Source organism: Pipistrellus hanaki, assembly GCF_964339955.1.
Source record: "Pipistrellus hanaki genome assembly, chromosome: 1".
Classification (NCBI taxonomy): Eukaryota; Metazoa; Chordata; class Mammalia; order Chiroptera; family Vespertilionidae; genus Pipistrellus; species Pipistrellus hanaki.
The window spans coordinates 45,724,758-45,751,832 of NC_140503.1; the positions used below are offsets into that span (position 1 = coordinate 45,724,758).

Below are 27,075 nucleotides of genomic sequence, written 5' to 3' on the forward strand. Positions count from 1 at the left end.
CATCATAATTAATATGTATTCCTATCTCTCTGTTTAGTTGGAAGCTCATTGAAGAGAGGAATTGTGTCCTGTTGTCCATTCTGCTTATCATGATGCCTTTTTTTTTTTTTTTTTTTTTTTAACATTGCTGGATAATGTTAAAAGCTAAACTCTGTGCTATAACTTTATTTCTTAGCTCTATATCATAAGTCTGACACTGGAAAATATTTTACATTTTAGTTCTTTTTAAAACAGCAGGTCTTATTGGTATAGATCTTTAAATTCAATATACTCGTTGCATAGGTAAATGAGCAGGTCAGAGCATTTCTTTTATTGTATTGACCCCCAGAGTTTTGTGGTTCTGGTACCCATTTACAGTATGGCTTTAGTTATCTTTTCCTGTGTCCCATGATACTAAATTTCTAGTGGTCTAGCAACTTCCCATCCAATAAAATTATTATAGTCTTTTAGGTTTCTTTTTTGATGGTATATATTCTCTGGTCTAGGTACAATTAAAAATTTCAACTAGTGTCTGGTCCAATGGCTTTTCATTGGACACAGTGGGAAGTTATGGATGTGTGAAGTGTCCTGCCAACAATATGGAATACCTGGTAAGATTCTGTTTACTTATTTACCTTTGGATTTATTCATATGTTTTTCAGCAAAACAGCTGGATGTTGAGTACAGACATTTTATTTTTTTGAGAGTTTATATTTTATCATCAATTTTCCGAACCATCATATTATTTTTCCACTGACTAGCAAAGTTTTCACAAAATGTTTATAGGTTTAGTTTTCTTCTCTCTTTCATTCTTTTTATTCCCCCTTAGGGAAAAACTAGCAAACTTTGCTTCCACTGAGTTACCAAAAGTCACCCCAACTTTACTTCATAAAAACAGCTTTTCAGTAAAATAAACTTTTTAATTTTTAGGGTATTCTACCCATTCATTAATGTGCCATTTAACTTTTTATTTTTATTTATTATTATTATTTTATTTTATTTTTTAAAATATATTTTATTGATTTTTTACAGAGAGGAAGAGAGAGGGATAGAGAGTTAGAAACATCGATGAGAGAGAAACATCAACCAGCTGCCTCTTGCACACCCCCTACTGGGGATGTGCCCGCAACCAAGGTACATGCCCTTGACCAGAATTAAACCTGGGACCTTTCAGTCCGCAGACCGACACTCTACCACTGAGCCAAATCGGTTTCGGATAACTTTTTTTCCAGACCAGAATTAAAAATAATTTGTGCAGAGAAAATGGGCAGAAGAAAACAATTCAGCAAAGAAGTAAAAATTAGCTATGAAATCAACAACCAGTCCAAGACTCTTTCCTTAAGAAAAAGACAACTCACAATCTTAGAATCTAGCATTTTAGGGAGAAAACCAAAACCAAATTTGAACTATGATCTGAAAGATTTGGGGTTTTAGCTGAATAGATTCTTAGCCAGATGATAAACCAGATATAATCAAGCTAGAAATTGTTGCTGCTTCTCATTTGGTTGCTGCTATTACAGAGGGTCACTTATTTTAAGAAAAGAAAACACCAACATTAAAATTTATGTTTAGGGTCTTTACTCTGTTATTGTCACATTAAATAAAGCAAGAATCCAGAAGTTACCACTATTCTGGCAAATTCAAATGGTAAGTGCTTAGTGGAGATAGTTCAAATGTGAAATTGTAGAATAATTTTAGTAGTTTTATGCCATCTCAAAAAGATGTAAACATTTTAGAAAGAAGCTTTGCCATCAATACAACTTAACAGAATCAAATATTCTAATGATATTGAATGCTTTTCACATATTAGGAAAAATTATCAGTATGGAATATTTACTCCAGTTTATTTTTATCTTATCAATAAATTAATAGCATAAGGAAATAATGTAAGTCACTTAATTTAGAGTATTATATCTATAAATTTAATACCATAGCAAAATCAGAATTTGTCAAAGTTTGAGACAGTGAGTTGAATCTATCCAAGTAAGCAACTTGGTAAATAGTCATCATATGCTAGAATCCTCCTTCCACTATACTCCCTGCCAAGCATTTCTTAAATCTTTAATTTGACTGAAAATTTGAGCAACCTGATACTAGTTGACCTGTTTTAGTTACACTTTGAAATTTTCATCTTACTTTATTAACAGCAGAGTAATAGATGCAGCAAAACTTGAGCCTCTACACTAATTTAAAACAACTTATGTTTGGAATGTTAAAAAGTAAAGAATACAAATAAATTAAATCTGTTATTACAAGTAATCATTAGCTAAATTGCCAGTTGATATTTCTTGAGTTGATTTTTGATGTAGCCAAACTAAAAACCAAAATTTTTCTTATTAGTGAGAAGATAATCATTAATGGGATATGGCTTTAGTAGTTATGTTAAGGAATTATATTTTTAAATGTAATAAGAAGTCTCTGTGAATCGTGTATGTGTGTGTGTGTTTCAAAGAAGCTGTATAAAATATTGAGAAATGATAAGCTTGTTTGTTTCCTTTCCACAGGTTGGTGTTAGCATCAAAATGAGTAGTTTTAATCTTACACGGATAGTTACTCTGACTCCCTTTTGTACCATTGCAAATAAGTCATCATTGGAACTAGAAGTTGGTGAAATTGCATCTGATGGCTCAATGCCAACTAATAAGTGGAACTATATTGCTTCTTCAGAGGTAAAATAGTCCTTTAATATAACTGGCTCCTAAAATGTACAAATAAATATAGACATATAAATAAGAGTTACATATACCTCTTTGTCATACTCACTTTGCTATCATATTTGTGTGTTAAAATACGATAGCCAACTTTGAAAGACTTTTCTTACACAATGTAAGCATAGGTTAAAAAAGAAAATGGTTTCTGTAGTTTACCACTAGCCCAGTCTACGGTGTTAACACTAATTCTCTAGTTCTTCCTGTATATATAGAATGGGATATAAAGATAATGTAAAAAAGTTTTATCTCAGTAGTTAAGATAATGTATTCTGTATTTAAGTAGCTTATAATCTTGTTGGAGGGGTTAAGACTCATAAATTAACACATGGAAAAAAATATAGTATATACCAAGTTATAAATTTCTGAATAGATGAGTTGGAAGTCTCCTTGAAAATTTCCTAAAATTCAATCCCTATACTTTACAGAGAAAGACATTTAATCTCATACTTATCTAAGGTTAATAAGGTTATTGGAAGTTGTGGTCATTGTGGTATACATCAAAGGGGAAAGTTTCCTAGAGGAAGTGAGATTTGAACTAAATTTTGTAGTCTGGGAGTAAGATTAGAGGAAGTGAAGAGAATAAGGGTATGAGTAGGGGAGGGGACAGGTGCAAAGACAAGAATTTGAATTTACCTGAGTTTTCAACCAAACCAGCTAACTTAAAGGATAGAGCCATTCTTCTATACATCTCAAAAACATTCTAAAATCATTTAAAAAATACTTAGCAAAAGTTTAAGAAGAAGGATTTTATATATAATACCAACAGATTGAGAGCACTAAGAGGCATGGACTTTCCAAGGCACTTAAAATGATCCCTGCAGACTTGGCAACACATGCTCACTATCCTATTTTAAAAAGATATATATATATTTTATTGATTTTTTACAAGAGGAAGGGAGAGGGATAGAGAGTTAGAAACATCGATGAGAGAGAAACATCGATCAGCTGCCTCCTGCACATCCCCTACTGGGGATGTCCCCGCAACCAAGGTGCATGCCCTTAACCGGAATCAAACCTGGGATCTTTCAGTTCACAGGCCGATTCTCTATCCACTGAGCCAAACTGGTTTCAGCTATATTTTTATCTTTGATGTGGGTTTGGTGGCTGTAGTATTTTTATTCAGAAATAGAACTTACTCAATATTCTTTAACAGACATTTTGTATTAGGAGCTAAGACCTCAGTTTTATAGATAAGAAAACTGAGGCTCAAAAGGTATATGATTTGATTCAAATCAAACAGCTGGGAAGATAATGTTAGTTGTACTCCCAGAAAGGTCTATAAAACCTTTGCCTTTAGATATCTTTCTAGTTTATTCTGGATAAGATAATCTGAGATAATTCATAGTGCATTAAGGAATTTAAGTAAGATATGCACAAAGAGTGTTATTAAGATGATAGTTTTTAAACACTTGAGATATTTGGGGCATTCTTAATCAGTAACCTCTTCAGTTTTATATGTTGTAATCATTTCATAAAGACATAAGACTAATATATCTATATTCATCTTAATATTTTATCAATCATCTTAATATGAGATATAGAGGGAATATTTTATCAATAGTCATTATTTTATCAATCATCTTAATATGAGATATAGAGGGAATATTTTAAGGAACTTAGTAATAATTGAAACAAGATCCTATTTAGAAGTGAAACTTAAATAACCACTGTCTTATTTATACCACAGAATTGTTTTAAGACTATTATTAACTTTTCTATTTTCAGTGTCTTCCATTTTGGCCTGAAAATTTGTCAGGCAAACTTTGTGTGAGAGTAGTAGGCTGTGAAGGATCCTCCAAACCATTCTTTTATAACCGACAGGATAATGGCACTCTGTTGAGCTTAGAAGATCTGGTATGTTTTCATGTTTTAAAATAAAATATCTCTGATTTATAAATTTGCTTTAAAATATTTTATTAAAACATGTCTTAAAATCTACTTGTAATTATATGAAGGTACTACTGTATCAATATGTCATGCCATACATATATTTGTAAGAGATAAGAGCCAGTGTGCTTTTTGTAAGAATTTAAGAAAACCTTTTTGTGTCTACATAGTTGATTGAAATTCTGAATATAAGTGCATGTTAAAGCATTACCTTAAATGTACTTTTTCTCCCCTGTTATAGAATGGGGGTATCTTGGTTGATGTAAACACTGCTGACCATTCAACGGTCATAACCTTCTCTGATTACCACGAAGGATCTGCACCTGCTCTGATAATAAACCATACACCCTGGGACGTCCTCACATATAAACAGAGGTATGAACAAAAAGAGCTCATGGAAAACTTTATTTTCTTCTGCTGGCCCAAAATTCCTCTAGAAAACACTTGCGACTAAATGTGTTATATGTTCTGAATGTTTTCAGTTTAGAAAGGTAATATGGAACACATATGTTGTTTACTACTAATACCATCAGCAGGTTTTGAGACAATATTCTATAATCAAACACAATATTTCTGCAGCAAATTTTATGAATATTTATACCAATTGGGATAAATAAAACTATTAATAGTCTCACATCATTTTTCAGATCAGGTTTTGCTGCCAAATGACTGTCAAAACAAAACTAATAGAAAAATCTTTGGACTTTTGGAGTTTTCTAAATTTCAGAATTGCATTTAAAGAATTATAAATCTGTTTAAACATTATTCTTCTTTTATAATCTGATGATGCTTAGCGAACCTCTCCCTATAAATTTATATCCAGTTTTTTATTGATAGGGGCAGTAAAAGATTAAATGGGAGGACACTGAGTAGATAGTCTTGTTGACTGTATAGTACACACTGATGATACCATCTACCCTGTTTCCCCGAAAATAAGACAGTGTCTTATATTAATTTTTTCTCCCAAAGTTGCGCCAGGTCTTATTTTCAGGGGATGTCTTATCTTTCCATGTGCTAGGTCTTATTTTCGGAGGATGTCTTATTTTTGGGGAAACATGGTGGATATATATCTATATCTATCTATCTATCTATCTATCTATCTATCTATCTATATAAAAGCCTACCATTCAACTGGTAGCTATGATGCACACTGACCACCAGGAGGCAGACACTCAATGCACAGGCATGGAAACAAGGAACCAACTGATGAATCTCAGAGGGAAGCGGGGAAGGGAGGGCAGGAAGAGATTAACCAAAGATCTTACATGCATTCTAGAGGCCTGGTGCACGGATTTGTGCACCAGTGGGGTCCTTTAGCCTGGACTGTGGGGATCAGGCCGAAACCAGACTGGTGCAGAGATTTGTGCACTTGTGGGGTACCTTGGCCTGGCTTGTGAGGATTGGGCTGAAACTGGCTCTCCAACATCCCCCGAGGGGTCCCAGATTGTGAGAGGGTTCAGGCCAGGTTGAAGGACCCCACCAGTTTAGTGAAATATGAATCTGTGTACCCGACCTCTAGTTATATAATAATGGAGGTACCATTCTCTCTAATAAAAGAAACATCCAAATTGACCGTACCTTTGCTACATCCACAAGCCATGCCCACCAGCCAATGAGGGCAAGTATGCAAATTAACCCAATCAAGATGATGGTTAATTTGCATATCCAGGCCAGAGTGAAGACTGAAGACAGCGTAGAAAGAAGCCAAGCGTTACAGAAGGGAACAGAGCTGCGGAGAAACAAGCAAGCTGGGTGGTGGAAAAGGAAGGGAAGCAGGTGGGCTGGGGAGAAGAGAGAGAAGCCTGCGGGCTGCAGAGAAGGAAGGGAAGCAGGCAGGGCAGCAGAGACTGCAGCAGGAATCCCTATTGCAGGCATCTTCCTGCAAGGGGCCTCCAGTTATATAATAATAGTTTGAACCCTTATAGTATATAACATTATATATTTGCAGAGAATTATTATAAATCTGTAAAGCATTGCTTTATTATAAAGTAATTCCACCTATATAATTATAGAGAGTGCACTGAAACCTTGAAAAGAGAAATATTCTGTTACCTCGTGCTTCAAAACCATTAGTTTACTGGGCTTTTTAGGCTATTTATTTTTAAGCAGAGTTGTGTTTATTAAGGGCAATTTTATAAGATTTCTGTGCCAGTTTCTATCGCAGTAAAACATAGTCTGGGTTTCTCAAGCTGATATTTTAATCTTTCATCGGTTATGTTTCAGTGGGTTACAGGAAGAACTGGCATTGCTGCCAAGACAAGCTCGACTTTTTGCCTGGGCAGATCCTACTGGTACCAGAAAACTTACATGGACATATGCTTCAAATATTGGGCAACATGATCTATTAAAGGTATCATTTGATGTGAATGATGGCAAAGGAAGTAAACAAGCTAGCTTCACAGAGATATCTTTAGTTTTTGAACTAAAAATGAATTGGAAATAAAAAATAAAAATAAAAATTGGAGATTTTTAGACATGCTTTCCAATCAGGCCATATTTTTTTTAATTAAAGGAGTCTTCCTACTCTGACCCCACCCCTTTTCCTCTGGCCATCATCACACTGTTGTGTATGTTTATGTGCCATGCATCTGTGTTCTTTGGCTAATCCCTTCACCTTCTTTCATCCAGTCGCTCCTCACCCCCCCTCTTATAGCTGTCCGTCTGTTCCATGTACCCATGCCTCTGTTTCTAACAACAACAAAACTATTTCCATACTCTTGTTAACATCCTTTATTTGTTTTTTTGTTTTTCCCCCCAAGAAAGCAAGAGATGAAAAGCACGGAGTAGGTACTTGTACTGCCTGGTGAAATTAACTGTGATTATATTATGTTAAACCTAGATAAAGAGGAATCATTATTTTAATCTCTGAAAACAGTAATCAAGCATCATATTTTCAGGCTTTTCTTACTATAAACTGATCACCGTATTTTGACTGTTTAACAGTGTGAGGCATATAAATATTTTCAGTGTTATAAAATTTTAAAATAAAAATAAACTAGGTTAGTTTTACCTAAGGTCTAATAAACATCTGAACCATTCTGTTGTCCATATTGGAGGCAAGTAAGCATCTATGGCATTGGTGCCATTGAAGACTATTCTTGTTTCTGCTAAGTGCCTTTTATTTTAAATTTAGAAACAAATTTTATTTATTTATTTATCTATTTATTTATTTATTTATTTATTTTTAATATATTTTATTGATTTTTTACAGAGAGGAAGGGAGAGAGATAGAGAGCTAGAAACGTCGATGAGAGAGAAACATCGACCAGCTGCCTCTTGCACACCCCCCACCGGGGATGCGCCTGCAGCCAATGTACATGTCCCTGACCGGAATCGAGCCCGGGACCTTTCAGTCTGCAGGCCGACACTCTACCACTGAGCCAAACCGGTTTCGGCTAGAAACAAATTTTATTTAAGATCTGAAATACAGTTCCTAAAATATCAACTTCTCCAGAAAACCATGGCTACACAATAATGCATTGCCTCTATCATTGTAATCATGCTTTTAGAACTTTTATGAACTTCCTTAGTTACTGCAGTTTAACTTTATGGGAAAAACACTGTTCGTGGATTTAATATAAAGTCTCTTTCCCCCCAGGACGATTGTGGACAGTTTCCATATGATGCAAACAACCAGATACACTGGGTGTCATTCCTGGACGGACGCCAGAGAGTTTTGCTTTTCACAGATGATGTTGCCTTGGTTTCCAAAGCACTGCAGGCAGAAGAAATGGAGCAGGCTGATCATGAAATAACCTTTTCTCTTCATAGTCTTGGGCTTTCGCTGGTTAACAATGAAAAGAAGCAAGAAGTTTCATATATTGGGATTACCAGGTACGGAAGAATGAAGATAAGGCATCAGAAATCTTTAAAAGACATTGAGATCATAATATATCTGAGAGTAAACTTTTACCTGTTCTGAGTTTTATATACTATACATTCTTTCAGGAGAACTTTATGGAACAGTCATTTTCACAGCTAGATGGTTGAAAACCACATAATATATAAAGTGATTAAGATAATATCTTTGCCCTTACAATATTCATCCTCAGTTGGTGGGGGGAAAAAGATTTGCTTCTTTGTTGTTTGTATGTGCTTTTCTAAGTGAATGATAAAAACACAGAGAAATGCTACAAAGAAGTATGCACACATACAGTGGAAATACAGAGTTATTCGTAGAAGCAAATAATTTGTGTGGTAGAGGCTGGAGAAATTGGCAGGGGTCAGGGGAAGCCAACCACAAGGGTCAGATAAATTAGAAAAAATGTTCATACAGGAAGCAGTATTTGACATGGGTATATAATTGTTAATAGGTGATTATTTAGAACTTGTTAATAGTGGTGGGACAAGTTTCTCTAGTTCTGCTTATACCTTCATAAGAAAAATATTTGAACTTATTTAATTTTGTTTTTCTGATCACACTAACTGGTAAAAGACTCACTTTTTGGAGGCTAATGGGTGGAATGATGAAATGTGATCATGTATAATTAGCATAGAATCTCTTGATATTTATGTGTTTAGTGAAATAAAAAAATTGAATAAACAAAGAGGCCATGTATATAGGGTACTTTATTTTATTTTGTTTTTTTAAATATATTTTTATTGATTTCAGAGAGGAAGGGAGGAGGGGGAGATAGAAACATCAATGATGAGAGAGAATCATTGATCGGCTGCCTCCTGCATGCATCCCCTCTTCCCCCCGGGGATCGAGCCCACAGCCTAGGCATGTGCTCTTGACCAGAATCGAACCTGGGACCCTTCAGTCCACAGGCTGACACTCTATCCACTGAGCCAAACCATCCAGGGCAATATAGGGCACTTTATACAACATCTGACAGATTAAGCTTTCTATAAATGCCATTACAATACGATTAATATAATATTAATATATTTATGTATATGTGAGTAACATGTTCTCTTCGATGTACATTTCAGAATTGTATAGTGTCTTTTTAAAGTTTTTAAATTTATTGATTGATTTAGTTTAGAGTGGAAGAGAGAGAGAGAGAAAGAGAGAGAGAGAGAAGCATCAATTTGTTGTTTCCCTTATTCATATATTCCTTGGTTGTTTCTTGTATGTGCGTGACCAGGGATCAAACCCACAACCAAGGTCTATGGAGACGATGGTTTAACCAACTGAGCTATCCAGCCAGGACTCAGTCTTGTATTGTGTGTGTTTTTTTTTAATTATTATTTTTTTATCCTAAAGTTCATTTATCAGATTTCATCAGTGAAGTCTTAGACTGCCTTTAAAATAAGGGCAGTTCATTGGCAAACCATATAAGTATAGAAACCTTTTTCAAGTGTATTGTATTTTTAAAATAAATATAAAAATAATTTCAAAATCATATAAATCCATTTTTCTTTTCTCATTCTTTGACATGATGTATTTATTCAAATATTATATATGCAATTACAGTATTTTGTTAAGTTTGCCTTTATAAGGTCATTTTAAAACTTCATCTAAAAGAACTTGAGTACCTTTTTTCTGACACACTGCACTTCAGTAAGGATGGGTACTGAGGAAAAGTAAGTCAGTTACCTAGTATTTTAAAATAGATTTAGTTTTTTTGCCGAAACCGGTTTAGCTCAATGGATAAAAGCAACTGATCGATGACTCTCTCTCATCGATGTTTCTAACTCTCTATCTCTCTCCCTTCCTCTCTGTACAAAATCAATAAAATATATTTAAAAAAAAATAAAATAGATTTAGTTTTTGAGCAGTTTTAGGTTTATAAGAAAATTGAGTGTAGAGTTCCCATATACCTCCAAGTTCCCCCTATTATTGATATCATGAAATAGTTCGTTTGTTACTATTAATGAACTAATAATGATACATTATTATTTAAAATCCCTTGTTAGAGATGCTCTTTATATTATAAATTGTATGGGTTTTGACAAATGTATAACATGTATCCACAATTACAGTGTCATCCTATATAATAAAAGCCTAATAAGGTAAATGTCTGGTTGCCCACTTGGTCAGTTCAACCAATCAAAACACAGTATGTTAATGATATGCTAAGGCTGCTCAATCACTCGCTATGACTTGCACTGACCACCAGGGGGAAGATGCTCCAACCAGTAGGTTAGCTTGCTGCTGGGGTCCTGCTAATCAAGATTGAGACGGGCCAGACATGTGCTGGAGCCCTCCTACAGTTCCTCCCTTGCTGGTCAATTTCCCACATCCTTTCCCAGCCCCGATCATGCACCAATGGGGTCCCTCGGCCTGGCCTGCACCCTTTTGCATTTTGGGCTGAGGCCCCCCTTAACCCCTGATTGCATGAATTTTGTGCACCGCACCTCTAGTATAGGATAGTTTCATTACCCTAAAAGTCACCTGTGCTCCACCTATTCATCCCTCCCTCTTTTCTCTAAACCACTAATTTTTTTTACTGTCTATAAGTTTTCCGGAATGTTATGTCATTGGAATCGGGTGGTGTGTAGCCTTTTCAGATAGGCTTCTCTCACCTAACAATGTCCTTTTAAGATTGTTAATTTTTTTATGTCTTGATAACTTTTATCACTAAATAATATTTCATGTCTGGATGCACATAATTTATTTATCCATTCACTGACTAAAAGACAGTCCTGGTTGCTTGCAAGTTTTGGCAATTATGAGTCAAGTTACTAGAAAAGTTGATTGTCTTTTCATATGCTTAATAGCCATCTGAATATTTTCTTTTTAGCCCTGTGCTAAAAGTATCTAATATATATATATTGACATTTCCAAACCAAGCATGTATCACATGATACCCAACTCTCAGGAAAGCAATGGCCAGAAAAATAAGAAAATCTAAGACTAAATATCTAATCACAGCAGCTTTTCTTTAGAAAAATAAAATGAGGTTGCAACCAAAGTTAGTTTCTGAATGACTCATTTGTAAGTCAAGCAAGGAAAGCCTTTAACCGTAGTGAGTTAATTGAATAATATGATTGTAACAGCTGAAGAAATGTATCCAGAGAAAATAAGCTTAGGACCATTAGCCTTTTGGTGAGAGCAGTTGTTTGAAGAATTGAGGACATTCAGAGCATCAATAGTCAATTATAAAACAAGGCCAGTTATTTTGAGTGGTTTTCCGTGTTCCTTGATGAGTCAACAGATGTTACCAGTACTGTCAGTTGTATACACATTTGAGAAGGCAGTGCTGAATTTGAAGTGACTGAAGAATTAGCCTCCATGAATAGTAAAGAACAAATAGGTGAAAATATTTCCAAACAAGATTTATTGTGGTGATCATTTCAAAGTGTATACAAATATTGAATAATTAGGATGTAATCTGAAACTAATTTGTTTTATGTTAATTATACGTCATTAAGAATTTAAAAATAAAAATGTTTTCCTCATTATTAATAGATTTGTGTTTTTAAAAATTATATACAATTGTTATTTTCCTTTTTTGAATTTCGTCAATTAAAAAATTTGTGGAAGATTTTTTTTCCTTTCTCGTATTTAAGTTGCTACATAGTAACTTTAATGTTGTCTTAGCCATGGAACCTAAAATATTTGCTGTATGGTCCTTACAGAAAGTTTGCCAATTCTTTAATTGATTAATGTCAACTTGTGATAAAAAAACATTTCCTGTTGCTTCTTTTCCTTATTACTTTATACCCAGGTATATTCTGGTATTTCAAAAATATCTCTTGTATAAATGTAATTTTTATAGGAGATTGATAGTTATAATAATTTTGAGTTAAATGACAGTTCCACAGACTGAAATATGTATCCCTAATTTAATTTTCTATATGAATTATTTTAGTTCTGGTGTTATTTGGGAGATGAAACCAAAACAGAAATGGAAGCCTTTTAGTCAAAAGCACATAATGTTACTGGAACAATCCTATAAGAACTATCAAGCAGCAAAACAACGTGGCTGGATTAAGCTAGACAATAATTTTGAGGTATATCAGAATTTTTGTTTTTGATTTTGTTGTATTTTGTGGTTGGTGGTGGTAATAAGTAAAATTTTACTATCCAAATAAAAATGTGTGTGTGGAAGCTAATTTATTAGTAAAACTCATTTATTAGTAGGCTTGGCATGACTAATATTAATATATTTTTATTAGTACATTTTAAATTAAATATATTGTTACTATGTTCTGTAGTACAGTTTTATAATCTATTTACAAGCCAGATAGTTTCACAGAATTAGTTTTGTTGTCAGTAAGATTATGGAGAAATTAAGATTGCTTGAAATTTTTTTTAATTGGTATTGAATTATACCAATATGTATTGCCTAATAAAGACTACAAAATTATCTATTTTAATGATGGAAAACTTACTCTATTAAATTCATTAAATGTGAATAATAGTTGGACACGGGGAAATGTCCACAAACAAAGGTGTACAAGGCCTTTACAGTATTGACTCTGAAACTTAATTTGCTCCAAGAAGACCCCAGAATCTTGACTGCAATTTCTAGCTTGTACTGGTTCAGTCATACAGCTCTTTGTCTTTGGTATCCGATGGTTGAATTTGCATTGGCTACCAGATATGCTCCCCGTCCTTCCCCCTGCCCCATAAATGTGAGCCGTGCGCATATGAAAATAAACAACTGTACAATTAGTGTCAAATATAAATAAGATGTCAACTTTGTTAAAGTTGTCTAACTTTGTTAAAGTTTAAAAATTATCTAGGATTGTCTAATACTATTGAGGTTTTTTAAAAAAAATATAAAGCATGACTTACCTTAAGTATGGTTTATGTAATTGAAAAGTTCTCATTTTTCTCATAACTTTAGTAGAAAAGTGATGATTTTATTTCAAACATCTCAACTGTATTTCACCTTAAGGTAGATATTTTGGTGAGGCAGAAATTAAGATATTTTCCTCTTTCAATTTGTGAGTAAATGAGTATTTAAAATGGGCTACAGTGCTAATTAATTCCTACTCATCACAAATATATGTTCCTTCTGTTTTTCCCCCAGGTCAATTTTGATAAAACTCCAATGGAAATGCGCCTCCCTATTCCGTGCCCTATAAAGCGAGATTTTTTGTCAGGAATTCAAATTGAATTTAAGCAGTCTCCTCACCAGAGAAGTTTGAGGGCCAGATTGTATTGGCTTCAGGTACCACTGTCATCCTCGCTTCAGTACCTAAACAGACAGTTCCTGATTTATGATGGTTTGAATCACAATTTCTGGACTTTACAATGGTGTGAAAGCAATGAGCATTCAGTAGAAACTGTACTTTGAGTTTTGAATTCTGACATTTTCCCACATTAGTGATAGGCAGTACAGTAGTCTCGTGATGCTGGGCCGAGGCAGCAAGCCACATCTCCCAGCCACGTGATCCCGAGGGCAACAACTGATACGCTGCAGGGTAGTATTAAATGCCTTTGCAACTTACGATATTTATCAGGATGTAACCCCATCGTCAATGAAGGAGCATCTGTATCTAATCACTTTTGGAGTCTTGGTGATTCTACATACATTATAATTAATGTCTTTCTTTTTGTTTGTATGTTTATTCTCCTCTAAAATATCCTGTGGATTCGACATACTATTACCATCGAAGTCCAAAGATCTTGTCAATGTTGAGATTATTTAATTTGGCCAGTTAGCCTGCAAGAGTGACTCCTTGCATTGAAATAGTTTTTAAATACTCCTTTGTATTTTTTATGAGATCCCCAAATAGGATTTTCTTTTGTCATTCTACCTGGGAATGAGCAAGGCTGTATTGGAGGTTGTTTTGGCAGCTTTGTTTGCTTCTTCCCTTCTTCCTTTCCTCTCTCTCTCTCTTTCTTTTTCTCCTTCCTTTTTACTGATGGATAGTATTTAGGACATTTTTATTCTTTTTCTTCTTTCTACCTATCATTTGATTTCATATCCAGTCTCCATTTACATTTTATTTAAATTAAACATAGTTAAAATCTCACATGACTCATAGGTACAAGTATTTCCATTAATGATGTACATGCTGTGTAATGTTAATGCAATGATGAGGATATTTACATATTCCTTCATATAAAAAAGGTTGCCCTTGCTGAGGTATATAAGAATTTTAGATTTAAAATGAAACTTCTAATACCACATATACATATGGATACTTAATTATGATGAAATTTGTGACATCTTCTATAATATTGTCTCTGAAATGAAAAGTTTAAATTATTTGTAATCCTGCTAAGTTAGTTTTCCTTTTTTTCTCCCAGGTTGATAATCAGTTACCAGGTACAATGTTCCCTGTTGTGTTTCATCCTGTGGCCCCTCCAAAATCTATTGCTTTGGATTCAGGTAAAAAACAAAAATTAAGTTGAAAATTACTCTTAAGTCAGGCAAAAGTTATTTATCTGGTTATATTTTCCTCTGTGAACTTGGAATAATAAATTCTCTTGCTTAATTTCCTTTTTGATTTGAATAAATAAATAATTATGTAAGGAAATGTATTTTTGAACCTGTAAAACAAGTAAGTTGAGATACTCTGTTTATAAAAGTTAAATATTATTTTTTACCTAATATAAAGCTTAATGGCCCCTTTATTGTTTTATTTCTTCCTCTTAGAACCCAAACCTTTCATTGATGTGAGTGTCATCACAAGATTTAATGAGTACAGTAAAGTCTTACAGTTTAAGTAAGTTAATTTTCCTTTGTTTATCTAAAGGAATTTAAAATGATACTCTATTTTGAAAATAAATTATTTTCTGCCTGAATATATTAATCTACTTTTGGCCAAGTAATTTTTTATGTTGAAACTTATTTTAATAATAGCCTTTATATATTGTAAAGTATAAAATTCCTTCAGATGCCTTCTCTACTTTACTCCAATTAATATATAAAATAGTGAAATATAAATGACATGTATTTGTGAGATGTATTCTTTAAAGTAATTGCTCTAAAGAAAGGATAATACATGCTATATCATCTCATTGTATTTGTCTCTCCTGTGACATGGTAAGTGTGGGAATTTGGGACTTTAAATGCTAAGAATCACCTTCAGTGAAATCTGTAATGAAAAAAAAAGTCTCAGTTTAAGTAGACTTTAAACTTGTTAACATGACACATTTTAAGAGATGAAGGAACAAGATCTTACTTTGGGTTTTGATCAAAATTAAAGTTGAAGCATTGGAAATTACTAGGCTTGAAACCTTTTTCCATTAAAAAATAAATAAAAACAAAAACTTTTCCCCTCAGGTATTTTATGGTCCTCATTCAGGAAATGGCCTTAAAGGTGGATCAGGGATTTCTGGGAGCTATAATTGCGTTGTTTACCCCAGCAACTGACCCTGAAGCTGAAAGAAAACGGGTAACACATTTTATTTCTTGGGAAAACTATAAAATTTGAAAAATTAAATCAACCTTTTTTTGAAATAACTGTAATAGAAGAAAAAAATTAAAATATAAATTCTTGATTTATTTCTTTTTTCAGACAAAGTTAATCCAGCAAGATATTGATGCTTTAAACACAGAATTAATGGAGACTTCAATGACCGATATGTCAGTTCTTAGTTTCTTTGAACAGTTCCATATTTCTCCAGTTAAGGTTTGTTGTAATTATTATTTTGAAAATTTGGCAGAATTGTTGTACAACTTTGAAAGGGTCTGTGTATAATCGTGGATTTTAATTTGTTGCATTAAATATTTGGTGGGAATTTTGTTTGATAAGTTGAAATAATTAAGATAGTTCTGTGAAATATATGTATAACCATAATTCCCACAGAGAAACCAGCAGAGCCTGTTTTCTAGTCTTGAATTAATAACCCCTTTATTCAAGGAAGAAGCTGACAAAAGCATTTCTTAATTAAGCAAAGAAGTGCTCACCAACCTTTAATGTTTTGGTTGCACTTTGTAACTATTATACTACCACTGCTTAAAAACAAAGCTATAATGGGTGCCCTCACCAGAATGCAAAAACGCTGAAGTTGCCGTTATACTGTTGATGTGGTGTTTTTTACTCTTCCAACATCTGATTGTAACTAAGGGAGTAGAAAATTGGATACCTTTCACTTGCCTGATTTTGTACTTTATGAGCCCATTTCCTTTTCTTCGTTTGTTGTTTTTTTTAGGTTTTATAGGAGAAGGTAAATTTCCTGACTGCCCAGGAAATTTACAAATGCTCTCAACCATACTGCTGTAAACTTGTGTAATGAGGCAGATTAACAATTAAGTAACTCTTTAAAATGTTGATGACCCATTACATTTTCAAAAACTGTTCACAGCACATTGTTTTCTGTATCATTCACCAATCCATTCGGTTTAAGTGAGGGATTTGTAAAATGGAATTATTTTAAATTGACATATTAGTTTGGTGGTATCAGACATATCCAGTGTTAGGTTTAAAATTCAAATTGTTTTATGTGGTAGTTTACACACAATTTCTTTTGCATTAAGTGGAAATAAGTTATTTCTGAGATTGAATAATACCTTCAAGAAATATTTATTGAATGGCTACAAAGTTTCTGTGGGAAGTATAAAGTGACTTCATGGAGTTTATAATCTAGGTAGTATTAAAGATTGATAATTCAGATTTTTAGACACACTGGGAATTGTGCCATGAAGTTGAATAATTAAGATTATGAACTATAGTTATTTTCTTTTTTTAAATAATATTTTAATGATTTTTCACAGAGAGGAAGGGAGAGGGATAGAGAACTAGAAACATCGATGAGAGAGAAACATCAACCAGCTGCCTCCTGCATACCCCTTACCGGGGATGTGCCTGCAACCAATGTACATGCCCTTAACCGGAATCGAACCTGGGACCCTTCAGTTTGCAGACTGATGCTCTATCCACTGAGCCAAGCTGGTTTTGGCTGTAGTTATTTTCTTATCCCATGTTGTCTTTGCCCTGTAGTGGTAATCAACCTTTCTAATGCCGCAGCCCTTTAATACAGTTCCTCATGTTGTGGTGATCCCCAACCATAAAATTATTTTCGTTGCTACTTCATAACTATAATTTTGCTACTGTTATGAATCATAATGTAAACATCTGTGTTTTCTGATGGTCTTAGGCTCTACAGTCATGACCCACAGGTTGAGAACCACAGGGTCGCCTAAGACCATCAGAAAACACAGATATTTACATTATGATTTATAATAGTTGCAAAATTACAGTTATGAAGTAACAACGAAAATAATTTTATGGTTGGGGATCAGCACAACATGAGGAACTGTATTAAAGGGTCGTGGCATTAAAAGGTTGAGAACCACTGCAGAGGCTGGATCTCTATCCATCTTAAGCTTACCTTTCCTGGATTCTAACACTTTCTTGACTCTGCAGATGGGCAAAAGTCCACATCAAAGAAAAAAAACACCAACCAGGCTTTCCTGGCCTTACCCCAAGTCTGTTCTGTTGAACTCTGTCTGGGTTAGGTGGTATGCCTAGGGAATGGCAGAATGAGAAAGGAGAATCATCTGTTCTGTTTACATAGGTCACAGTTTGACCTGTTTTCTGGCACTGTTTGCACTAATGATACAGCACAAAGTAGAATAAGCTAAATGGGAATGTGATAGTCTCATGTTTAAGTACTGAGTTGGGGTGCCTGTGGAAGCTGAATACTTTATTATTACTCTTTTAAAAACTTATTTAGTAACTTGCTAATTGTTGCCATAATGGTCACTTAGTGTTATCTGTTATTATTGCTACTTGTAATTGTAATAATTGTTATAGTTAATTGTTTTCATAAGTTATTTACCTTAATTGGATGAAAATAATTAATTATCCATTATTTTGACTGGTAGTCTACTTGTGTTCCATTTGACATTTTTCTTCCTAAAATGACTATGCTATTTTTAAAGAGTATTTTTGACCCTCTATATAAACACTTTGAATAAAATTATTGCTCTACATTTGGAGCAGACTAATTTATATTTCACAAAATATGAGAATCAGGTAGGAATGAGCTATTCTGTGATAATTATATACCGAGTAACACATAATGGCTTTCCTTAGGACCCTAATGAAAGACACAGCATTTGTTTGTATCTAAAAGATCTATATGTAAATTTTTTGTTTTGTTTTTACAGCATTTGTTTGTATCTAAAAGATCTATATGTAAATTTTTTGTTTTGTTTTTACCTTCTAGTTATTGAACATTATTTTTCTTTTAGCTACATTTGAGTCTGTCTTTGGGTGCTGGAGATGAAGAATCAGACAAAGAAAAACAAGAAATGATTGCAATTCATTCCATCAATCTGCTATTGAAAAGCATAGGTGCTACTTTGACTGATGTGGATGATCTTATATTTAAGTAAGATTTATGTTATATTGGGAGGCTTTTGTACCCAGGTTATCTTTCTGGATATTAATTTTCTCCATTTATGCTAGAATATTAGCATATGAAGAGGTTGGTCCCTTTATAATTAGTCTCTTTTGGTATGCTTATTTTACTCATAAGAGAAGGTAAAGAATCTTATGCTTTCTTAAGTTATTAATATCTTGATAATAAATTAGTGTAGAATAAAAATTGAATTATTTTAGTTGTATATTATATATTGACCATGTTTTAAGACAATTATATTCAGAAATATGTAGCTATAGGGTAAGATTTCAATATAATCATAATGCAAATTATAGATAATAACTCCCTGCAGCATCTAATATTATAATACTTACTGTGTGCCAGAAACATATATATTCAAGGAATGTTTATCAAATTGAATATTCATCTATGGGATTGGAACAAGTAGTTAAATTGGAGAAAAAGACATATATCACTTCCACCTCACTTGTACACTATCAAATTTCATGGACTCAAAGAATTAAATATAAAGTTCAAGTTGAAAAGACTAATAAAAAATAGAAGATAATTGCTATCAGGTCTCTGAATAAAGGGAGTCTAAGTTTAAATGTAAAGGAAAATACTTTATAACAAAATCAAGGAAATTAAAAAAAATAATTGAGAATTATGACACAAAAGATTAAGAGTCTTCCTTTTTAACATTCATGAGAAAAAGCTAAATATTCCAATGCTATATTGTCAGAGACAGTAAGAGATAAACTCAGAAAAGGGAAGATACAGTGGCTGATAGAGATCTGAATTATTGCTTTTTATTATTTATCAAAGAATATATGAAAATGAAAGCAAATTATTAAAAGATTTCAAAATGTGAGCAATTCTAGTACAAAAAGGGGGTGAGCCCGAGAAAAGGGTACCTTTGAAAAAAACCTGTATGAATGGAAAGTGATATATATCAAGAGTCTTAAATGTTTTTAGTTTTTCATTCCAAAATTATTTTGGGGGGAATTCGATAAAAAATATCTTTAAATTTAACCAGAGTTATATTCAAAATTTGGAAATGCTTGACAGTGGAAGAATTGTTATGATACTTTACATAAAAGGGTTACATAGAATTTTCAGTAACAGGGATAAATATTTAGAGGCCTGGTGCACGAAATTTGTGCATGGATTGGGTATCTAGGCTTGGCCTACGATCAGGGCCTTCCTTCCCCCAGGTGCTGGCTGCCGGCTGGGGCCTTCCTTCATTCTGCATCGCCCCCTGGTGGTCAACACACATAGTGAGCAGTCAAACTCTCGGTCGAAATCCCAAGGGAGCAATTTGCATATTAGCCTTTTATTACATAAAACTAGAGGCCTGATGCACGAAATTTGTGCAAGAGTAGGCTTTCACAGCCCTAGCTTCTTCGGGAAGGTGGTCTGGATGGTCTACAGTTAGGTCGTTAGGCCAGTTTGCATATTATACTTTTATTATTACAGATGTTAAGTGTAAAACTGTATACAGAATTTAAACATCTTAAAATTGCATAGAAGAGAAAAGAAGGGTTCAAAATGGTAATCACAAAAAGAAAAACTTAAAAATCCACTGTACAGGGGGATTATAGTTGACTTTTTTTAAACCTTTTTATTTTTTATAAAAGACTTGCATGAGAATGTACTATTTAAATAATAAATTTGTTTCCATAATGTTAAGATCTCAGACATACATGTAGCAGATGTACAGATCTAATTGTAAAAGAATTAGCAATAATTAATCATTGGAATTTTAAATACCTTATTTTTAGAATATAATCTTAATACCTTTGAATCTTCCTTTCTTCTCCCAGACTTGCTTATTATGAAATTCGATATCAGTTTTATAAAAGAGATCAGCTCATGTGGAGTGTTGTTAGACATTACAGTGAACAGGTAATTTCCTATCAAAATAGCTCATAAGGAATATGCTTCATAAAATGTCAAAATAAAACATTTATATGTGTTTGTGTGGTTTGCAATAATGTTTATCTAATTTACCCCAATTAGCAATCTCATTACTTAGTAGTTTCCTTGAATAATTAATTTCTATTTGTTTTAGTTCTTTTAAAAGTTTTTTTCTGGTGCCTTGTTTCTCTTGAAATTATATATTTATTCACTTTGGGAAAGAATGATGACTTAGGAATCATTACACTTTATTTTTTCGGTGACTGCAGTTTCTAAGCATATTCTAGTAGGATTGCAAGAGGAATTCTAAGCCAGGTTCCTCCTCATGACTCTGTTACTCTGTGGTTCAGTTTGACTACTCAGAATAAGGAGTTATTTCAGGGCACAAGAGCACCCTTGCTTACTATGGTACTAAGGTTCCATTCTCCTTCCTTCCTCTGCTGTAAGGTGGTTTCTCCTGTGGTGTGTAGAGACATTCTGGTTATTAAATGTTCACATAAGCATATATTTTTACTTGTTTTTCTCTATTTAATTTCATAGTAATAGTGATGATAGCAATATTAAAATTAAGGAACAATTACTGAATTATATATTCACTTAATATCCATACTCAGTCATGCAAGATCAGTATAATGCACCTCCCATTTTACAGATGAGAAGACTGAGGCCTAGAGACTCAGTGACTTGTCCAAAGTTAAATAACTGCTAAATGGCAGACTGTGCCTTAATCCTAGTTCCATCTAATTTGAAAGCTTCATGTAAAGTACTAGCATACTGGCTGCCACATTGTGAAAGATCAATTAGTGAACATATTACTGGTTATTCTGCATTGCTTTCCTTTAACAATCTAATTTAACCAGTACTCCCTCTTTTTCCTATTGTATCAAATTGTTGTCTCTTCCAGTAGTTGTAAAGGGCTTAAATTCCTTTATTTATTTATTTTTTTTAGTTCTTGAAACAGATGTATGTCCTTGTATTGGGCTTGGATGTGCTTGGAAACCCATTTGGATTACTTAGAGGTCTATCTGAAGGAGTTGAAGCTTTGTTCTATGAACCCTTCCAGGTATTGGTCTTTTATTTATTTTAAGTATAGCTGTAGGAAAATGGATGTTCTCTTTTATCAATGACAGATAATTTGTATTTTAATTGCATTTGGGAATTGAGTAATATTCAGATAATAAAAATACAGCAGAAAGCAACAAACAAACAAAAACTCATAGGTACAATATTGTGGTTGCCAAAGGGAAAGGAGAGAGGAGGGAGGTAGAAAAGGGTAAAATGAATGGTGATAGGAGACTTAACTTTGGAGGTGAACACACAATAATGTAGTATACACATGGTTTATTATAGAATTGAACACTTGAAACCTATAGGCTCTTATTAACCAGTGTCACCCAAATTAATTTAATAAAATTTAAAAACATATCAATATTCTATTTTTTATTTAAAATTACTTGAGATGACATTAAATGATTGTGTTAGAATTAATTGAGCACTGTTGTCAGGGTAACAAAACATGCCCACATTTTCCAGGATTTAATTGTACTTGTAAGGAAGACTGCTACATAGATTAAGACCATTTCAAGGCTGTTTCACCACTATGGAAGGAACTAATGGGGCATTAAAAGCTGACTTTCTTTTATATTAAGGTTTTACTCTAACCTGTTCTTCACTGTTTAAAGGATCCAGGAGCCCAAAGTAGTAAGGGTTTCAGAAGGACAAAGCAGAGAGAATAAATGGGAGCACAAGGGAGGCAGTACTGTGTGGGCTCAGTCTTGTTACCAGTGGGGCTGGCTTAGATTCTGAGGGAACTTGGTGCTGAGAGGGCAGCTTTAGATTGTGACTGAGGCCAGGGGTTACTCCTATTCAATTTTTGTCATCTAAAAGGGTACGTTGAGATCACGTGGGTTGAAAGTATCTTAAAAAATAATAGGTATTCCATCCATATTTGGGTTTGAGGGCAAAAACTGTGTCATCACAATGTTATGGCTTGCTACAGATTCTGTATCTTCATGGAAACCCTGAAATACTAGATTAATGGTCTTAAACTTGTTTCTATTTTAAATAGCAACTTTTTATTTCTTGTTTTTTGCCAGGGTGCTGTACAAGGCCCTGAAGAATTTGCTGAGGGGTTAGTGATTGGGGTAAGAAGTCTCTTTGGACACACTGTAGGTATGTACCACATATTTATGTATATGTACTTTTTTTTAATAATAATTATAAAATTCATTGTTTATGAAAAAATTATTGTATTTTATAAAAAGATGACTTTTCTAATAATTCCTTTTAAAAGATGTGTTCTCTTGTTCTTGAGAGTAATTTAACACTGATTTGCTGTATTTTTTGTCTTTGTAGTATAGAATCCATATACTTTAGTTTTATTCCTCTTCTTAATAAATGGGAAATACAAAAAATAAATGTTTGCGTTTTTATGTATGAGACAGAATTTTAAGCAGCGGCTAGTTTAAGCATTCATGTGCTACGTGCAGTGGATGCTTGTTAAAGAAACAATACAGCTTACTTCTCTGGGCCTTTTGTAGGTGGTGCAGCAGGAGTTGTATCTCGAATCACCGGTTCTGTTGGAAAAGGTTTGGCAGCAATTACGTTGGACAAGGAATATCAGCAAAAAAGAAGAGAAGAGATGAGTCGACAACCTAAAGATTTTGGAGATAGCTTGGCCAGAGGAGGAAAGGGCTTCCTGCGTGTAAGTCTATGCTGGATCTTCCAGAAGCCCTCGCCTTTTATATACACTTTAGATCTGTACTCTTGGCATACTGCTTGGGAGCCAACATCTCAAGATGTTGGTTAGCATGGCAGTAGTGATAAATTGTGAACTTTCTATTTCCTTTTTGCTCTCCTTCTCCGTTATCATTGTCAGATCTATCCTCAAAATTGCAGACTTAGTTTGGCATTTGGGTTGGAGTGAGAACTCTGTAATGATGGCAGGTTAGCACTGGTGTGGAAGGGAAGAAATATATAAGCAGAGAAATATGGCAAATGATGATACCTGGGGGGAGAGGAGTTCTTTAGGTCATCATTAATGGACCATTCTATGGAAGGGAGCTGTAGAAGTTGTGTATAAATCAGATACTGCCACTCACTGTTTATCAGACCTTTAAAACTTATACCGAAGCCATAGATACACGGAACAGACTGACACATCTAAGAGGGGAGGGAGGTGGGGGGGACTGGAAGAGATTAGCCAAAAAACATATATGTACAGCCCATGGACAGAGACAACAATGTGGTGAAGGCCTGGGGGCAGAGGGAGGGCATGTCTGAGGTGGGTAAAGGGAGGGAATAGAGGTCATGTGTAATAGTGTTAATAGCAATAACAACAAACGCATTCACCCCAAAAACCTTTTTCTCTCTCTCTCTCTCTCTCTCTCTCTCTCTCTCTCTCTGCCTCTCTGCCTCTCTGTCTCTGTCTCTCTCTCTCACACACACACACACACACACATACACACATACACAGGTGGTGGGGAGTTAGTGTCTAAACGGTAAGTTAAAATATTAAGAAAACTTTTAGGGCAAACATTACACTAAATTTTGTGACTATAGCACAATAATGAATGTAATTCTAATTCATAATATACTGAGAGTTAAGCAGGTAGGCCATTATTGGGTAGAGGGGCTTAATCATATTCTCAAACAAAGAAACAAAAAATTATGCAGGTAATATATGAATATGGTTTAATTATGGATTACATACGTTTAAATATGGTTTAAATATGGATTATATACATTATAACATTCTCCTTATAAATAATTATAAAAATATAACTTTACCTTTTACATTTAATAAGTAAATGAAATGATTATAGAGCTCTAAGTACTCTTTGGTCACCCCTCACCTCTTTGCAGGTGTATGTCCTTTAGTTCTTTTTCTATATGTTTTATATAATATGCAGATAGTTTTAATTACTCCTACTACTTGACAATTATTAAGAATGTATAAATACATTACTATTTTAATTTTGGAAATTTTAGAAAACTATAATTGATGTGTTTGTGCCAGTGATTTGTAATGTTTCATGTTATCTCCTCAAAATCTTTCAGGGGTCCCTTCATTATCAATTTTCCACATTTTCATTAAGTTATAAGTAATCTCATTAAAAATCTCATTAAAATCTCATTAAAAATAATTTGGCTCAACTCACTCATTTTGCAGATATAAAAACAGATTTAACACCCGAAACTAATCCCATATGATAAAGAGATAATATGCAAATTGACTATCACTCCAACACACAAGATGGCTGCCCCCATGTGGACACAAGATGGCTGGCAGGGGAAGGCAGTTGTGGGCAATCAGGCCGACAGAGGAGGGCAGTTGAGAGCAACCAGGCCTGCAGGGGAGGGCAGTTGTGGGGGACCCAGGCCTGCAGAGGAGGGCAATTGGGGGCAACAAGACCAGCAAGGAAGGGCAATTGGGGGTGACCAGGCTGGCAGGGAAGGGCAGTTAGGGGCGACCAGGCCTGCAGGGGAGGGCAGTTAGGGGTGACCAGGCCTGTTGGGGAGGGCAATTAAGGGGCAATCAGGCCAGTAGGGGAACAGTTAGGCGTTGATCAGGATGGCAGAGGAGTGGTTAGGGGGTGATCAGGCTGGCAGGCAGAAGCGATTAGGGGAAATCAGGCAGGTAGGCAGGCAAGCAGTTGGGAGCCAGCAGTCCTGGATTATTAGAGGGATGTATGACCGCCCATTTAGGCCTGTTCCCGGTGGGATCCCAGATTGGAAAAGGTGCAGGCTGGGCTGAGGGACCTCTCCACCCCCATGCATGAATTTTGTACCGGGCCTCTAGTACAAAATAATAATTGAATGTAAGCTGTAATTGAAAAAACAAATAATACAAAAAATACCTTATGAAATAACAACAAAAAATAATCTTTTCACCTGCTTTACTGTTCTTTCTGTTATAAAATTTTACTTCTACAAGCTGCTTTCATTTAACATTTGCTGTGACATATTTTAAAAATCACAGTGTTCACCTCTATGTTTATGGTGTTCACATTATCAAATAAGTATTCATGGTTGTTGTTTTCTAGTATGTCTGTGGAGACCTCTAGTGGTTGATTTAAAATTAAGCATCCTCCATTGAAGTTTGACTATATGATTGATTTCTCTTTCAGGGAGTTGTTGGTGGAGTGACTGGAATAATAACAAAACCTATGGAAGGTAGGTTGATAATCTTTTCCTCTTATACAGGCTCTGAAGAGTTGATGCATGGTAAACATAGTAAATTTTATTGCTAATAGATATTTGATTAGGATAATTTCTGATTAATTTCATGGTCATAGTCCTAAATTATTGTTTAATGAATATATTTTTCTCAGAAAGGATAAGGGTTAAGTATTAGATTGTAATTGAGATTTTGAATGTTATTTTCAGCAGGTTCATAAACTAGATTGCTTTGGGCCTTCAATAGCTACTGACTGATTTTTTTTATCCTATTTTAAAAACCACGTTGCTTTACTTAGTGCAGTATTTATCAAAATCCCAATTGGCTTCTTTGTAGAAATTGATATGCTGATTCTAATATTTAAACAGGAATTCAAAGGATTGCAAATAGCCAAAGCAATTTTGAAAAAAATAGAACAAAGTTGAGGACTTGCACCATCCAATTTAAAAATTTACTATAAAGTTACAGTAACTATGACAGTGTGGTACTAGCATATGGATAAACATCTAGCTGTATCAATGAAATTGAACTGATATTCTAGAAATAAACCTTTACATTATAGTGAATATATTTTTCAGAAGGGTGTCAAGATAATTTCATAAAGAAAGAATAGTCTTTCAACAAATAATACTGGACAACTGGAAGTAAATATATAGAGTTTATATTTTATGACATAGCAATTCCACTCCTAGCTATATACCCTAGAGAATTGAAAACATGTTTGCCCCAAAACTTGTCTATAGATATTCATGGAAACATTATTGACAATAGCCAGGTTGTAATAGCAACCCAAATGTTCATCATGGATAAACGAAATGTGATATATTGATACAATGAGACATTATCCAAATGTAAAAAGAAATCAAGTACAGATGCTTCTCAACTTATGATGCAGTTATGTCCTGATAAACCAAATTAAGTTTAAAATATCATAAGTCAAAAATGCATTTACTACTACACTGTCAAGTATTGGTTGCTTACCCACATGATCACATGGCCACCTGGGAGCTGAGCCTTACTGATACTGTCTTGCATCATAAGACAGTATCATCCGCGTACTGCTAGCTCAGGAAATTCGAATTAGTTTTTACTGAATGGATATTGCTTTCATACCATCCTAAAGTAAAAAAATCATAATTCAAATCATTGTAAGTTGGGAACTGTCTATACAGTATAAGGTGGATGAACCTTGAAAACGTGATGGCAAGTGGAAAGGGTAATTA

General features: G+C 34.1%; 1 protein-coding gene across 1 annotated transcript in view; it reads left to right on the forward strand.

Annotated features, from left to right (window-relative positions):
- The window catches only part of VPS13C (vacuolar protein sorting 13 homolog C), a 176,898-nt gene that overhangs the window by 131,023 nt on the left and 18,800 nt on the right, over positions 1 to 27,075 (forward strand). The window contains exons 60-77 of the mRNA XM_084886331.1: positions 486 to 590; positions 2,484 to 2,648; positions 4,416 to 4,544; positions 4,819 to 4,952; positions 6,801 to 6,927; positions 8,176 to 8,411; positions 12,338 to 12,479; positions 13,505 to 13,645; positions 14,731 to 14,812; positions 15,080 to 15,149; positions 15,710 to 15,821; positions 15,945 to 16,058; positions 18,626 to 18,765; positions 20,580 to 20,661; positions 21,623 to 21,736; positions 22,770 to 22,845; positions 23,214 to 23,377; positions 25,803 to 25,848. Of these exons, the coding sequence (XP_084742457.1) occupies positions 486 to 590; positions 2,484 to 2,648; positions 4,416 to 4,544; positions 4,819 to 4,952; positions 6,801 to 6,927; positions 8,176 to 8,411; positions 12,338 to 12,479; positions 13,505 to 13,645; positions 14,731 to 14,812; positions 15,080 to 15,149; positions 15,710 to 15,821; positions 15,945 to 16,058; positions 18,626 to 18,765; positions 20,580 to 20,661; positions 21,623 to 21,736; positions 22,770 to 22,845; positions 23,214 to 23,377; positions 25,803 to 25,848 (2,179 nt within the window). The remainder of the gene's footprint in view (positions 1 to 485; positions 591 to 2,483; positions 2,649 to 4,415; positions 4,545 to 4,818; positions 4,953 to 6,800; positions 6,928 to 8,175; positions 8,412 to 12,337; positions 12,480 to 13,504; positions 13,646 to 14,730; positions 14,813 to 15,079; positions 15,150 to 15,709; positions 15,822 to 15,944; positions 16,059 to 18,625; positions 18,766 to 20,579; positions 20,662 to 21,622; positions 21,737 to 22,769; positions 22,846 to 23,213; positions 23,378 to 25,802; positions 25,849 to 27,075) is intronic.